Source organism: Rutidosis leptorrhynchoides, chromosome 11, assembly GCF_046630445.1.
Source record: "Rutidosis leptorrhynchoides isolate AG116_Rl617_1_P2 chromosome 11, CSIRO_AGI_Rlap_v1, whole genome shotgun sequence".
Taxonomy (NCBI): domain Eukaryota; kingdom Viridiplantae; phylum Streptophyta; class Magnoliopsida; order Asterales; family Asteraceae; genus Rutidosis; species Rutidosis leptorrhynchoides.
This window is the reverse complement of record NC_092343.1, coordinates 111,083,019-111,096,140: the sequence shown is the minus strand read 5'-3', so window position 1 is coordinate 111,096,140 and position 13,122 is coordinate 111,083,019. Positions and strand designations below refer to the sequence as shown.

The following is a 13,122-nucleotide window of genomic DNA, read 5'->3' as shown; positions in this document are numbered from 1 at the left end:
TAGCTGATCACTTGACGAAGGGATTGGCAAGAGACTTGGTGAACAAGTCTGCTGTGGGGATGGGTTTAAAGTCCACATAAATTTCTAATTATAAGATACCCAATTCCCTTCTGATGAAAATTAGAAGTTGAATTCAATGTGGAAGGCTTATACTTAGAAATTTGGAGTACAAAATTTTGTATCATCCCAAGGTAAGGTATGTACTCGGACCTGTTGAAGGTGAGGATGAAGTTTAGCTTCTTAATGGTTTATTTGAAAAAGTGCAATAGCAGGTGCATGACTGAAATGAACTACCTATGTGAATGTGAAGTTTTGCCGCTTCAACAAAGCTTGGACTTTTGCTTTAGATACATTCATGAATGGATATGGACACATGGCTTGTAAAGTGTCAGGATAGCTTTAGAGTATTTGAAAACTTATGTGTATGTTATTTTCAGTTATTCAAATGGGTTGAAGGGTTCAATTCTTAGAACACCCCGATTCTCGAATATTTGGAATGTGTAATGTACTAAGGTGAAAATTCAATCTTCAAGATATTTTCATTTATGCATGAGTTTTGTTTTAATTTGTTTAATTCTCATGAAACGAATTGCACTAAATTGGGGAGGATTGTTGTAAATTTAGTGTAATTTTGGGTTTTAATCTACACTTGTAAATGGGTTTGGAGGTACGGAGTGTACACTCATTAAGTGATAGATTACCTGGACCCAAAAGTGATTTTCCATTATTTACTATCATGACTTGGTCTACCTGAAATTTGACTAAGTGTTTTCAGTACTAAGTTTTCTTAGTAAGCTGAAATTTGGCTAAGTGTTTTGTGCTGGTTGTTCTGCATTGCTGGTCCTTGTACTGGTTGTTCTGCATTGCTGGTCCTTGTGCTGGTTGTTCTGCATTGCTGGTCCCTGTGCTGGTTGTTCTGCGCAGCTGGTCCCTGTGCTGGTTGTTCTGCGCAGCTGGTCCCTGTGCTGGTTGTTCTGTGCAGCTGGTCCCTGTGCTGGTTGTTCTGCGCAGCTGGTCCTGTTTGCTGGTTCCTCTGCGCTGCTGGTCCTGTATGCTGACTTTTGCGCTGCTGGTCCTGTTTGCTGATTTTTGCGCTGCTGGTCCTTTTGCAGTGCTGGTTCTTAAGAGACAGCAGTAAGAAAACACTTAACACAATTTTGAGTGATTACGGAAGAATTATTCTTGCACCCACTTTTGCTTTAGTGGTTGAAGGAATAATACTTGTTTATTATAAAGTGATCACTCATGCTTTGATAGTTGTAAAATATAATATTTGTTTATTGTAAAAGTAACAACTTTTACTTTAATGATGGAAGTGATAATATTTGTTTATAGAAATATATTCTTCCTGTAACCACTTTTGAATATTATAGAAGATACTTTTATTAATCAATCGGCCAATTGATTTTAATAAAAGACTCTTTCATGATAAGGGTGTATATAAATATATTAACCAATATGCATGAGTAGATACACAAGTTACGAACACCAAAATATTCTTCTGCAAAAGGAATTCTTGTTTCTGCCAAAACAAGAATTTAATCTCTGTCTTATTCCAAAGTGATATTCGTGTAACCCAGGCTATAAGGGTCGAATAATTACTTTCGGAAAGTGATACCACGATTCAGTGATTTATCCGGCTATCGATTATTTTACCCTACACGAAAGAAATTAATAAAACCTCCAACACCTATTGTGTATCCTTTTGGCGGCATGACCAATTATAAGGCGGGGGACTATGAAACCCTTTTCCCTGTTCAATTTTGGGTTCCATCTCATCAATAAGCAAATTTAAATCGTTCATTCTATTGTGTTGTTTTATTATGTTCTCGGAAATTTCATAAAACATTAGAAATCTTTGAATCCAAAATTCAAATAAATATTATAATGGAAAATTTATTATGGTCGAAGCAACACTTTCCGATTCTCTTCTATTGCAAATGTAATGTCTGATTGAGCATAAAGATTCCATCGACTTGTAGAAAATGGGTTGAGATGAAGATCTCAAGAGGATGATTAACTTGGTTGCTATCAAGTTTTGTTTGTCATTTCAAAACCAAACCTGGTCATGACCCAGTATTTCCCGAACATTGCAAAAACCGAATCTCATTTTGGTTTACGATTTACTCCGTATTTGTTTAGGATTAAGGGGACATTTTGTTAATTTTTATGAGGGGCATTTTAAATATGTTAAAATAATCTCTCTGTCTCATATTAATACTCTCTGGACAAAAAATGTACGGAGTATATATTAAGAAATTTCGTCATTATTTTTTTACTTTTTTTTTATACTTTGTAGTACTTTTTCCTCCTACTTTTGATGTATCTATGAAAGTGAAGTATTAAATTGGTGAAATGATATAATGGATTATATGAGTGAGGGAGTAGAGTGTATAATATATTGGTTGAAAAAGGGGGGGTTAATTTGATAATTTCCTTGAAGGTTACATCAACCACTCCTGTAATGTATAACTTTGGAAATACATTACTGTTGATTACCACTTTTGAGTTATCCTCTTTTCAATTTTTTGCTTGTCTGAATACTTTGGTTTTACCAAATATAATCTGTGTCCGGTGCTAGCAACCTCAGCGGCCTCTTTCTGCAAGGTACTCCTCTTGACCACATTAATTTATAATTTTAATCATATGACTTCTGATTTTGCCGTTACAATTCCAAGTACTAAAGGGCTACGTACTATACTCATTCTCCCGAGGTCAGTATCTTTGTTAGTAAGGTACGCATTAAACTGATAAGTTTCATTTCGATTAAATTATATGGTAACCTATTAGGTGGTTGGAGGTAGAGAGTTGACTTCATGAACTTAAGGTTTGGGGATGAGTCAATGTTCGTTTACATCCTACACAAAGAAGCATGATGTACAATAAAACATGCATGATGTACAACAAAACAAGCAACATGTACAATGAAACAAGCAAAAAGTACGGCTATCGTTTATGATGGGTGATGATTCGTACACCACCAATCTTTAATCATATAACACTAAACAACATGTTTTACAGTATTGTACAGTACAACATCATAATGCATGTTTGGTGGTGTACGGCTAAAATTTGGTGGTTACGGCTCACTTCCCGTTTATGATAGGAAAATGCTTTATACTTGCATAAATTTGAGTTTGATCTGACTCTATCTGAGCTTCCACGAACGTACGACTACTGTCCATCATCTTATTGAGCATAACACCAACCACAACTAAAAACTTGAAAAAAGTTTTAAGATCTGGATAGCAAGAAAGACTTGACAAAAGCTTCATTGAATTTGGATTGATGACATCTAAATCCCAGTTCGAGGATAATGTGTTATACCGCTACAAGCAATTATACAAAAAATCACTCCTTAATGTGTAAGAGCACCGGGAGTGGTGACTGGGTCACTTGGCATGTCAGGCCTGACTTGCTGAATCAGAAAAAGTGGGGAGTGGTGACCTCTGTCACTTGGGCATGTCAGTTCATATTTTTATTATTATTTTTATGATTTTAAAAATAACATAAATGAATAAAATTATAAAAATTAACATAAAATAGAAATAACTTCTATTAAAATAAGAATAAAACATTACAATTCCTAAAAACAAAAAAAATTACAATTACTAAATAAAAAAACATTACAATTCCTATTCATTAAAAACCAATACGAAACGATTCAATTTCCACTTCGAAGCTTGGCCCGAATCGCCGCTTTCTTCGCTTGAAGAACCAATGCATCTTCTTCATCCATTCCCGCGGTAGACATTTGTCGTATTTTCAAATCAAAGTAACTAGTCATTGAATCAAAAGTACTGCTTGCACTTTCATCAAACGAAGATCTTGCGAAAGCGGCGGAACTCGAAGACGTCTTTTGTGATTTTGATTTTCTTGATTTCCCGGGAGGTCGTTGTGTTGCATCATCCCCATGGAGCCCCGTATTTGGATTCTCTTCCGGTTCCTCGGCAGCATCCGGTTCCTCATCAAGATCACAATCATCCAAACGAACATAATCTCGACGTTTGTTTGTTTTAAGTGGACTCGGGTGGTTCCACATTTGCTTATCTTTTAGGAAATTCCAAGCTACGTAATTGTTAAACCTCTTAAACGTTTCCACCTTGTATTGTGCATCACAACGTTCCTTGAAATCGACATCACTCTCGCCACTACGTGGAACTCGTTTGAGACGACTCACGATTCCACCATACTTTCTGCAACATTCATTCATTTTTGTCCATTTGAAGGTCAACATATCTTTTGTTCGTTTGTAAGGTGGACCCCTCGAATTGTACTCCTTCATAACCACGTTCCAAAACGAAACTGCATTTTGATCATTGCCTTGGTTTGGATCTTCAGAAGCCTCGATCCACGATTGTGCTAAACGTAGCTCATCATCGGGTTCCCACAAGTACTCAGCGCATCTTCTCGGTTGAGCCGAATCGACCGCTACTTCTTTTCCTTTAGCCTTTGCTCTCGACTTGCGTTTTTGTGCTTATTGTGTTTGTTGTGTTTGTTGTGTTTGTGGAACTTGTGATTGTTGTGGTGGTTGTTGTGTTTGTTGCCACACCAAAAAGGCTTGCATTTGCTCGGTAGTCATTTGTGGAAATGATTGTTGTGAATTTGCAAATTGAGTAAAACCGAGATTAGCCTCAACGCCACTAGCCGAACCTTGAGTCGATCCGGGTGAATATGGTGAGAGTGGACTCCATTGTGAATTGAGATAATACTGATTATTTGACATCGTGAAATCGAAATTATGTTTGATGAAAGTAGTTGTTTGTAAATGAGATATGTTTGTGTTTGAGATTGAATGATTGTTTATATAAGGATTTGAAAGTTAAAAAGAAAAAAAAAATCCCAACGTTCATATATCCGTTGCAATTTTATCTTTTTCTTTTTTTTCTTTTCTTATTTCCGAACGTTGCATTTCATCCGTCGGCTAGCCGACTGACATGGGTGGAACGAGATGGGGCGACGGGCTCGGGGAGTGGGTGACTGCGTCACCTAGTGCGCGACGGGAGTGGGACGAGGCGCCACTCCGGGTGTTCTAACACAACTTTTGTTCTCACAAAATCTTTGTCTAGGTACATACATCAATACTTTGTAAATATGAGTCACATTTGTGGAATGGGGAATTACAAATACAATAAATATAACTGCAAACATGAGCAACTCATCCTTGGTCATTAACTCATGAGAAGACATTAATTTATATACGTTCAAAGTACCACTCTAGCTTCAAGTTTATGTGTATATAGTATTGTAGTCACTCTTAAATATGCTATAACTCGGACTTGTTAACATGATTCACACTATATTGGTTCATTTAATTTCTATAGCTTGTTAATCTACCAAATTTTCTAACGTGCGATAATATTCTCTCACTTTGTATGTTGAAGCTTTTTGTGTAGGAAACACGAGGAGAATGACGATGGGTATTATTCCAAGGTGGAAGCACTTATGGAATACATGGGATCTTCGAGGCTTCATCATCCTTAGTCTTTGTTTACAAATTATTTTGACTCTTCTTGCTCCATTAAGAAAACGCACTTCAACTTATTTGATTATCATACCGTTGTGGTCTTCCTACTTGCTTGCTGATTGGGTGGCTAGTTATTCCCTTGGTCTGATTACAAAAGGCAAAGTCGACGCCAATTATATCTCAAACAAAACCGGTGTTCATGTTGATGGTATGGATCAGGACCTTATTGCCTTCTGGGCGCCATTTCTTTTGGTGCATCTTGGTGGTTCGGACACAATTACAGCTTTTGCGTTAGAGGATAATGAGTTCTGGATCCGCCATCTTATTAGTCTAGTGATTCAATGCTTTGGAACGGTTTGTGTGCTTGTTAAAACTCCACCACATAATCCACTTTGGGTTCCAACAACGTTGATGTTCGTGAATGGAATTATCAAATACTCTGAAAGAACAGGTGCATTTTATCTTGCAAGTGCTAATAGATTCAAAAAGTCAATGAATACTAATACTGATTCTAGCCTGAATTACATGGAATTGATGGAGAAATTTCGTCTGAATGAAGAGGCAAAATTAGCCACTTCAACTATTACTCAGCCTCCTAGATCTTTGGCTAGTAAGCGGAACTTGACAGAGCTTGAAGTGTTACAGTATGCTTATTGTTTCTTTGGTACATTCAAAGGGCTGGCTGTAGACCTGATATTTACTCAGAAAACTCCGAATCAAAGTCGTGATTTTTTTCTTAATCGAACGGCAAAAGATGCTTTTGAAGTGGTTGAGCTTGAGTTAAATTTCATCTATGAAGTTCTCTTTACCAAGATCCCAGTGCTGTATAGTTATTTTTGCGTCATATGCCGGATTTTCTCCTTTGTCACAGTTTGTGTGGCAGCCATTTTATTCGTATTAGAAAGCAAATTAAGATTTACCAACGTTGATGTTAGAATCACATATGGTTTGATCTTTAGTTCATTGGTTTTGGATATAGTTGGTCTGTTCGTGCTTGTGTTTTCAAAAAGAACGCTCAATTTTCTTTTGAGATCACATGTGGAAGGAAAAACGTCTTTTTGGACACAATTCCTCGAAATCTTTCACGTACGCAAGGTGAAGTGCATGTTCTATATATATATATATATATATATATATATATATATATATATATATATTGAGCCCAAAACACATTATTGGCCAATTGTAGGTATGTTCAAGATGAGAACGAGTGAGCCCAAAACACATAGATGGAACGTAGGGTTCCTAAAACGAAGGTGGTATGAAACTATACCGACTTACAACCTTATGTACTGTTGTTTGCATCCACATTCAAACTTACATAAAAGCATTTATGATAAACTGGGACTTGATGAATTTGTTGACTTAATTAAGTATGTGAAAGTCAAACGTTTCACTGTTAATTTAAGAGATTTTATCTTTGAGGAGCTAAAGAGAAGATCAGAGGCCGTAGACAACTTACAAAAAGCAATGGACATAAGTTCATCACGAGGTGATTTGGTGCTTCGTGATGAAGGTGGTTGGAGCCGTTTACTCCCATACACTCTAGATGTTGACTACGGTCAGCGTGTTATTTTATGGCATATTGCCACTGATTTATGCTACTACAGTGATTTCAATGAAAAATCCAAGTCGAAGAGACGCATAAACACCAACAGGAATAACAGTCGGGAAATCGCAAAGCTTTTATCTGATTAGTGTTGGAAATATGTTCTCGGGTTGGTTACGGTTCAACCGTGATTTGACCGTGGTACATATACTCCGAAGGTATGCCCATGACATTAAATAATATAAAGTCCATTTATCCTATTCGGTCACACACAAAGGCCAATCGTAAATTGTTTGATACACCTTCTAATCGAGAATTAATTTATTAATCAATTGTTATTGGTTTAATAAATAAATATTATTTTAGATTACTTAATTGATAATTAATTTATTAATAAGCATGCTTGCCTACCTCACCTTAAAAAGACAAATAAAAGGTTGGCATGCTTGTGGTTTTAAAAACCCGATATGTGCGTATCTTAAAAGTCCAAAAATTCTCCATTCTATATGAAGAATTTTGACCAACAAAACATAAATAGATATAAGTTTTGTTCGGTGGGCTTTTGAAAAAGAAGAAAATAAGGAACCCACTCTAATTATTTCTCTTTTCATCCTTTTGATCAAAAATAACTTCCTAAAAACTTGATAAGTCTTTTACGGGTGCTAAAGGGTAGAAAAGATTTTAGTGAATTAGAGAATTAGAAGGTGTATATCAAAGAAAGGTTGAAACTTTGGGTGTCTACCGTTTAGAGGAACTCTTCTTCGGGTTCTCCACAACAATCTTCAAAGACTACAAAGGTTGTAATCTTATCCTTCTCTTGTTCGATTTATATTTTGTTTGCTAAAAGTTTTGTACATGGGTCCTTGGGAGAGTATGATTTTGTAAAATTTTAAAATGCTTCCGCTCACTATCTTTTATATCATACTCCAACAAGTGGTATCCGAGCCATCTTGTACAAGTTTTAGCAAACTTTTCTTGTGATAATCGTTTTGATGAATGTGTTATGCATGATACTTGGAGATGATTATGCATAACGAACATGCAAAACTGTTATTATGATTTGTGTTTTTATGTTTCCTAAATAATATTTGAATCTTGAGTTTTGGCAAAATGTTAAATGGTTAATCTCCTTTTAAAAGTTTTTTTCAGCTTGAACAGTCTGTCTTTCATGGACTGTTTCGAGGCTTTAAACTCCGTATTTTCGTATGAGGCCAATTGCATTTGAAAGCTAACTCAAAGAACTTAAATTTAAAAAAAAAAAAAAAAAAAAATTCATCGAAAACGGATTAGAAATGAGTAAGATATGGCCATTTAAAGTTGATGTATGAATCTGCCAAAAAAAAATTAATTCCGAAAATTAAAAAATGTAACTTGCATGTTGACTATTAAAGATTCAATGTTTAGGAAAATAAAGTACATGAATTCTTTTCATGTTTTACATGAAATGAAAAAAATTAAAATTATTAATTTTAGACTTTATGCTTGGTTAAAGTGAATAAATCTCCAACATGTTTTGATTCACTTAATATGTTTGTTTGGATGGTTTTGGCATGAAAACCATACTTACAAAATATGAAGTGGGTTTACATGCATACATAAGTTATGTAAACAAGGATTGATTATTTTGTGTGCCATTAAGTGTTGTTTAAATCAATCCTTATCGAAACATGTTTCATAAAAATGGATATTTGGCACTCCATTTGTTGTGTATATGATTGTTGTATGAAATCGGTAGTATTTGCCTCAATAAGACCCTTGTGTGGATGTTTGGTTGTATGATTTAATTTATTATTTATTCGGTATGAATGTAATAATTTATTAAACGGCTTGCATGTCGTGTTTATTATTTATTCGGGATGAATGTAATAATTTGTTAAACGACTTGCATGTCGTCTTTCTATTCATATTGTATTTGTAATAGTATAGAAAATAGAATAGTTTTTTTTTTTTTGTAAGATAATGCAACCAAGATTGGAATCAAAAAGAAGATGTTCACAAGGCGGCCCATCCGAGCATATAATGGAGATGGCGGTTTTAGTGGGAGCCAATTCTCACACAAAGTTATGTCCCTAGTTGACCATGTTTTTCCGAGTGTTGGCTCACCGGAAAAACACATAGGACTTGAGGCATACTACCGATAATTGCGTGTCATGATTATTATTGTGTTCTTATTTGTCTATGCCATGCTAGCTAGAAAATTAGTATAGAAACAAAAGACAATAATCACTTAAAATGGTTTGGTTAAAATTGGTTTAACAAACGCAACACGCAATACATAATTAGCAAATGTTTTAAAATGGTATAAACTACTTTTGCTAAAAGAAGACAAAAACCCATTTTAAATGTAAACTTTACGCTATCCATGAGTAGTACACACATCCGAACCTTATACCTATTAGAGTTCGCGATACCCGAGAGTCTTGGGCCGGATTTTAATTGGGTGTTGGGAAGGGTGAGGTGAATTTCGCGATACCCGAGAGTCTTGGGCCGGATTTCACGTGTATCTATCACGGACGGTTTACAATCTGAAATCGTGGTTCGCGGCAAACCCGCCACGAGGAAGGATTTGCGTAGAAGGGATTAAACATGCCAAGTGAAATAATTGATTATCACTAAATCCCGCAGAACCTAAGAATTTCATAATGGATGAAATTGGTAATATAGTTACCTACCTAAATAGCTTATGATTGGCGATCCGCGGCAAACCCGTCGTTACCAGAAGTGAAATATGGATCTTAGCCTTGTTAATTATAATTGTTAAAATTTTGAACACACTTGGGTAATTATTTTAACAAGGATTAAACATATCAAAACTAACTAATACAACTTACTTTAAAAAATATGACAGATGTCTGCAACAAACACAAATCCTACTCCGTCATCAATCACTAATTTCTGCCTTAAAGGGCTCCTCGAAAAGGACAAGCTTACGGGCTTGAACTACATGGACTGGCTTCGCAACCTAAGAATTGCTCTTAGGATGGAAGGAAAGATCAGGGCAATTGAGGAACCCTTACCGGCAGAACCCGGATCGAGAGCTACTCAAGCGGCTAGGGACGAGTTTGAAAAACGTCGTTCCGAGTCTAATGAGGTAGCATGCTTGATGTTGGCGACCATGTCTCCGGAGCTCCAAAAGGGCATGGAGAGCTTAGGGTCGTATGACATGCTTAACCAACTCAAGGACATGTTCCAACAACAAGCAAAGCAAGAAAGGTTTGACACCGTGAAAGCTCTCGTATCTTGCAAAATGGCAACGGGAAGTAGCGTTAGTGTCCATGTACTACAAATGAAAGGGTACATAGACCGGCTGGAGCGCCTTGGTTTTTCCATAAGTCAGGAGCTTGCAACGGATTTTATCCTGAACTCGCTGACTAGTGCATATGAAGGATTCATTATGAACTATAATATGAACAATATGGAGAAAACAATCATGGAGCTCCATGGCATGTTGAAAACTGCTGAGGCTAACATGGCCAAAGCTAAACCCGTAACTACCGTCCTATCCATTCGTGAAGGTGGGATCAAGAAGAAGAAAAACAAAACAAAGAGCAAGAACAAGGGCAAGGGTAAGGTTGGCACGTCCAACTTCAAACCTAAACCTAAGGGCATTGCTAACTCTTCTACTTCAAAGATCCCGCAAACCAAGTCTCCTGAAGAAGCAATATGCTTTCATTGTGGGGAAAAAGGACACTGGAGGCGCAATTGTACTAAGTACTTGAAGGAACTTAATGAACTATGGGCTAAGGGAATCGCCCTACCTTCAGGTTTGTTCATGATTGAACTAAACAATACTACTATTTCTAATTCCTGGGTATTGGACACAGGATGTGGTACTCACATTTGTACTAATGTGCAGGGACTCACAAGAAGTAGGAAGCTGAAGACCGGAGAGCTTAATCTAATCATGGGGAATAAGAATGTTGCCTCTGTTGACATGATTGGAGAATACAAGCTTTCTTTTGATTCTGGTTTATGTATTGTTTTATCTAATGTTTGCTACAGTGCCGAAATGGCAAGAAACATTATATCTTTTGATGCTTTATTTAATGATGGTTTTAATTTTAGTTTTGATAATGGATCAATACTTGTTCACAAAAATGGGATGTTTTATTTCAAGGCTAGTCCTTGTAAAGGCATCTTAGAAACCACAGCAAAGCTAAATGATAGTTCAATCTATAATGTTGATTCATCCAAAGATGGTTTGGATAAAATGTATTTATGGCATTGTCGTTTAGGCCACATAAACAAGAAACGCATAGCCAAACTCCAGTCAGATGGAATTCTAGAATCATTTGATATAATATCATATGATGAATGCGAATCTTGCTTATCAGGAAAAATGACAAAGGCACCTTTCACAGGAAACTGTGAACGGGCTAAGGATCTGTTAGGATTGGTACACACTGATGTGTGCGGTCCGTTCAGATCGCCTACTAGACACCAGGAACGATACTTCGTTACATTTACTGATGACTTCAGTAGATATGGTTATGTTTATTTAATTAAACAAAAGTCTGAAACTTTGGGAGTGTTCAAGGCATACCAAAACGAAGTAGAAAATCAACTGAACAAAAGAATTAAGATTCTCCGATCTGATAGAGGTGGTGAATATCTTAATGATGAATTTCGTGATCATCTGCGGGGTTGTGGGATAATCTCACAATTAGCTCCTCCTAGAACACCACAGCATAATGGTGTGGCTGAAAGGAGGAATCGAACATTACTTGATATGGTTCGATCCATGATGAGTCGCACAATGCTTCCAATCAGTTTTGGGGTTACGCCCTACAAACTGCCGCAAGGATCCTTAACCTCATCCCAACCAAGAAAGTTTCCAAAACACCTTATGAGATATGGCATGGCAAAACCGTGTCTCTCTCGTATCTTAGAATCTGGGGATGTGAGGCTTACGTTCGTCGTGAAGCTCAAGATAAACTTGAACCCAGATCTGAAAAGTGTTTATTTGTTGGATACCCGACTGATTCTTTTGGATATTTGTTTTACAACCCTACTGAGAATAAAGTCTTTGTGTCTCGAAGGGGAGTCTTCCTTGAAAAGGATCTCATATCAAAAGGAACCAGTGGGAGCAAAATTGACCTTGAAGAAATTCAAGAATCAATCGACATGGAAACCGATTCTCTACAAGAGGTCGACGAGCCTGCTGTTGAGAAAGAAACTGACCTACAGCCACCACCCATACGTAGATCTGATAGAGTGCGTCAAACACCAAAGAAATATAGTTTACACATATCTGAGGGTGATGACGAAAATATAGATTCTGATGAACCTATTACCTATCAGGAAGCAATGACAGGCCCCGAGTCTGCCAAATGGAAGGAGGCTATGGACAATGAGATTCAATCCATGCATGATAATCAAGTCTGGACCTTGATTGATCATACACCAGGAATTAAAACCATTGGGTGTAAATGGGTCTTCAAGAAGAAGACCGACATGGATGGAAATGTACACACATTCAAAGCCAGACTGGTGGCTAAGGGTTACACGCAACAACATGGTGTAGACTATGATGAAACATTTTCACCAGTGGCTATGTTGAAATCCATTAGAATACTTCTTGCCATAGCTGCATTTTATGACTACGAAATATGGCAAATGGATGTAAAAACAGCTTTCCTTCATGGTAAGCTAACAGAGGATGTGTTTATGACACAGCCTGAGGGTTTTGTACATCCTAAGTATCCTAAAAGTGTGTGCAAGCTTCAAAAGTCCATTTATGGACTTAAACAAGCTTCTCGTAGCTGGAATCTTTGCTTTAATGAGAAAATCAAAGAATTTGGTTTTATCAGAAGCGAAGATGAGCCATGTGTCTATGTTAGGTCTAGTGGGAGTGTTGTAGTCTTCCTTGTACTATATGTCGATGACATATTACTCATGGGAAACCATATCCCGACATTGAAAGATGTCAAAGCTTGGCTAGGGAAATGTTTCTCCATGAAAGATTTGGAAGATGCATCATATATTTTGGGAATTAAAATCTATCGAGATAGATCAAGGAGATTGATTGGGCTAAGCCAAAGTGCATATGTAGATAAGATACTGAAGAAATTCGGTATGCACAACTCCAAGAAAGGGTGTGTTCCTA

The 13,122-nt window shown here is 36.8% G+C and overlaps 1 protein-coding gene across 1 annotated transcript; it reads left to right on the top strand.

Annotated features, from left to right (window-relative positions):
- The first annotated feature begins 2,514 nt into the window (after positions 1-2,514).
- Positions 2,515-7,165, top strand: LOC139874860 (uncharacterized). Its single transcript, XM_071862256.1, has 4 exons — positions 2,515-2,607; positions 2,791-2,962; positions 5,385-6,573; positions 6,877-7,165. Exons 2-4 carry the CDS (start codon positions 2,956-2,958, stop codon positions 7,163-7,165), a joined length of 1,485 nt encoding a protein of 494 aa, XP_071718357.1. The 5' UTR covers positions 2,515-2,607; positions 2,791-2,955.
- The last annotated feature ends 5,957 nt before the right edge of the window (positions 7,166-13,122 follow it).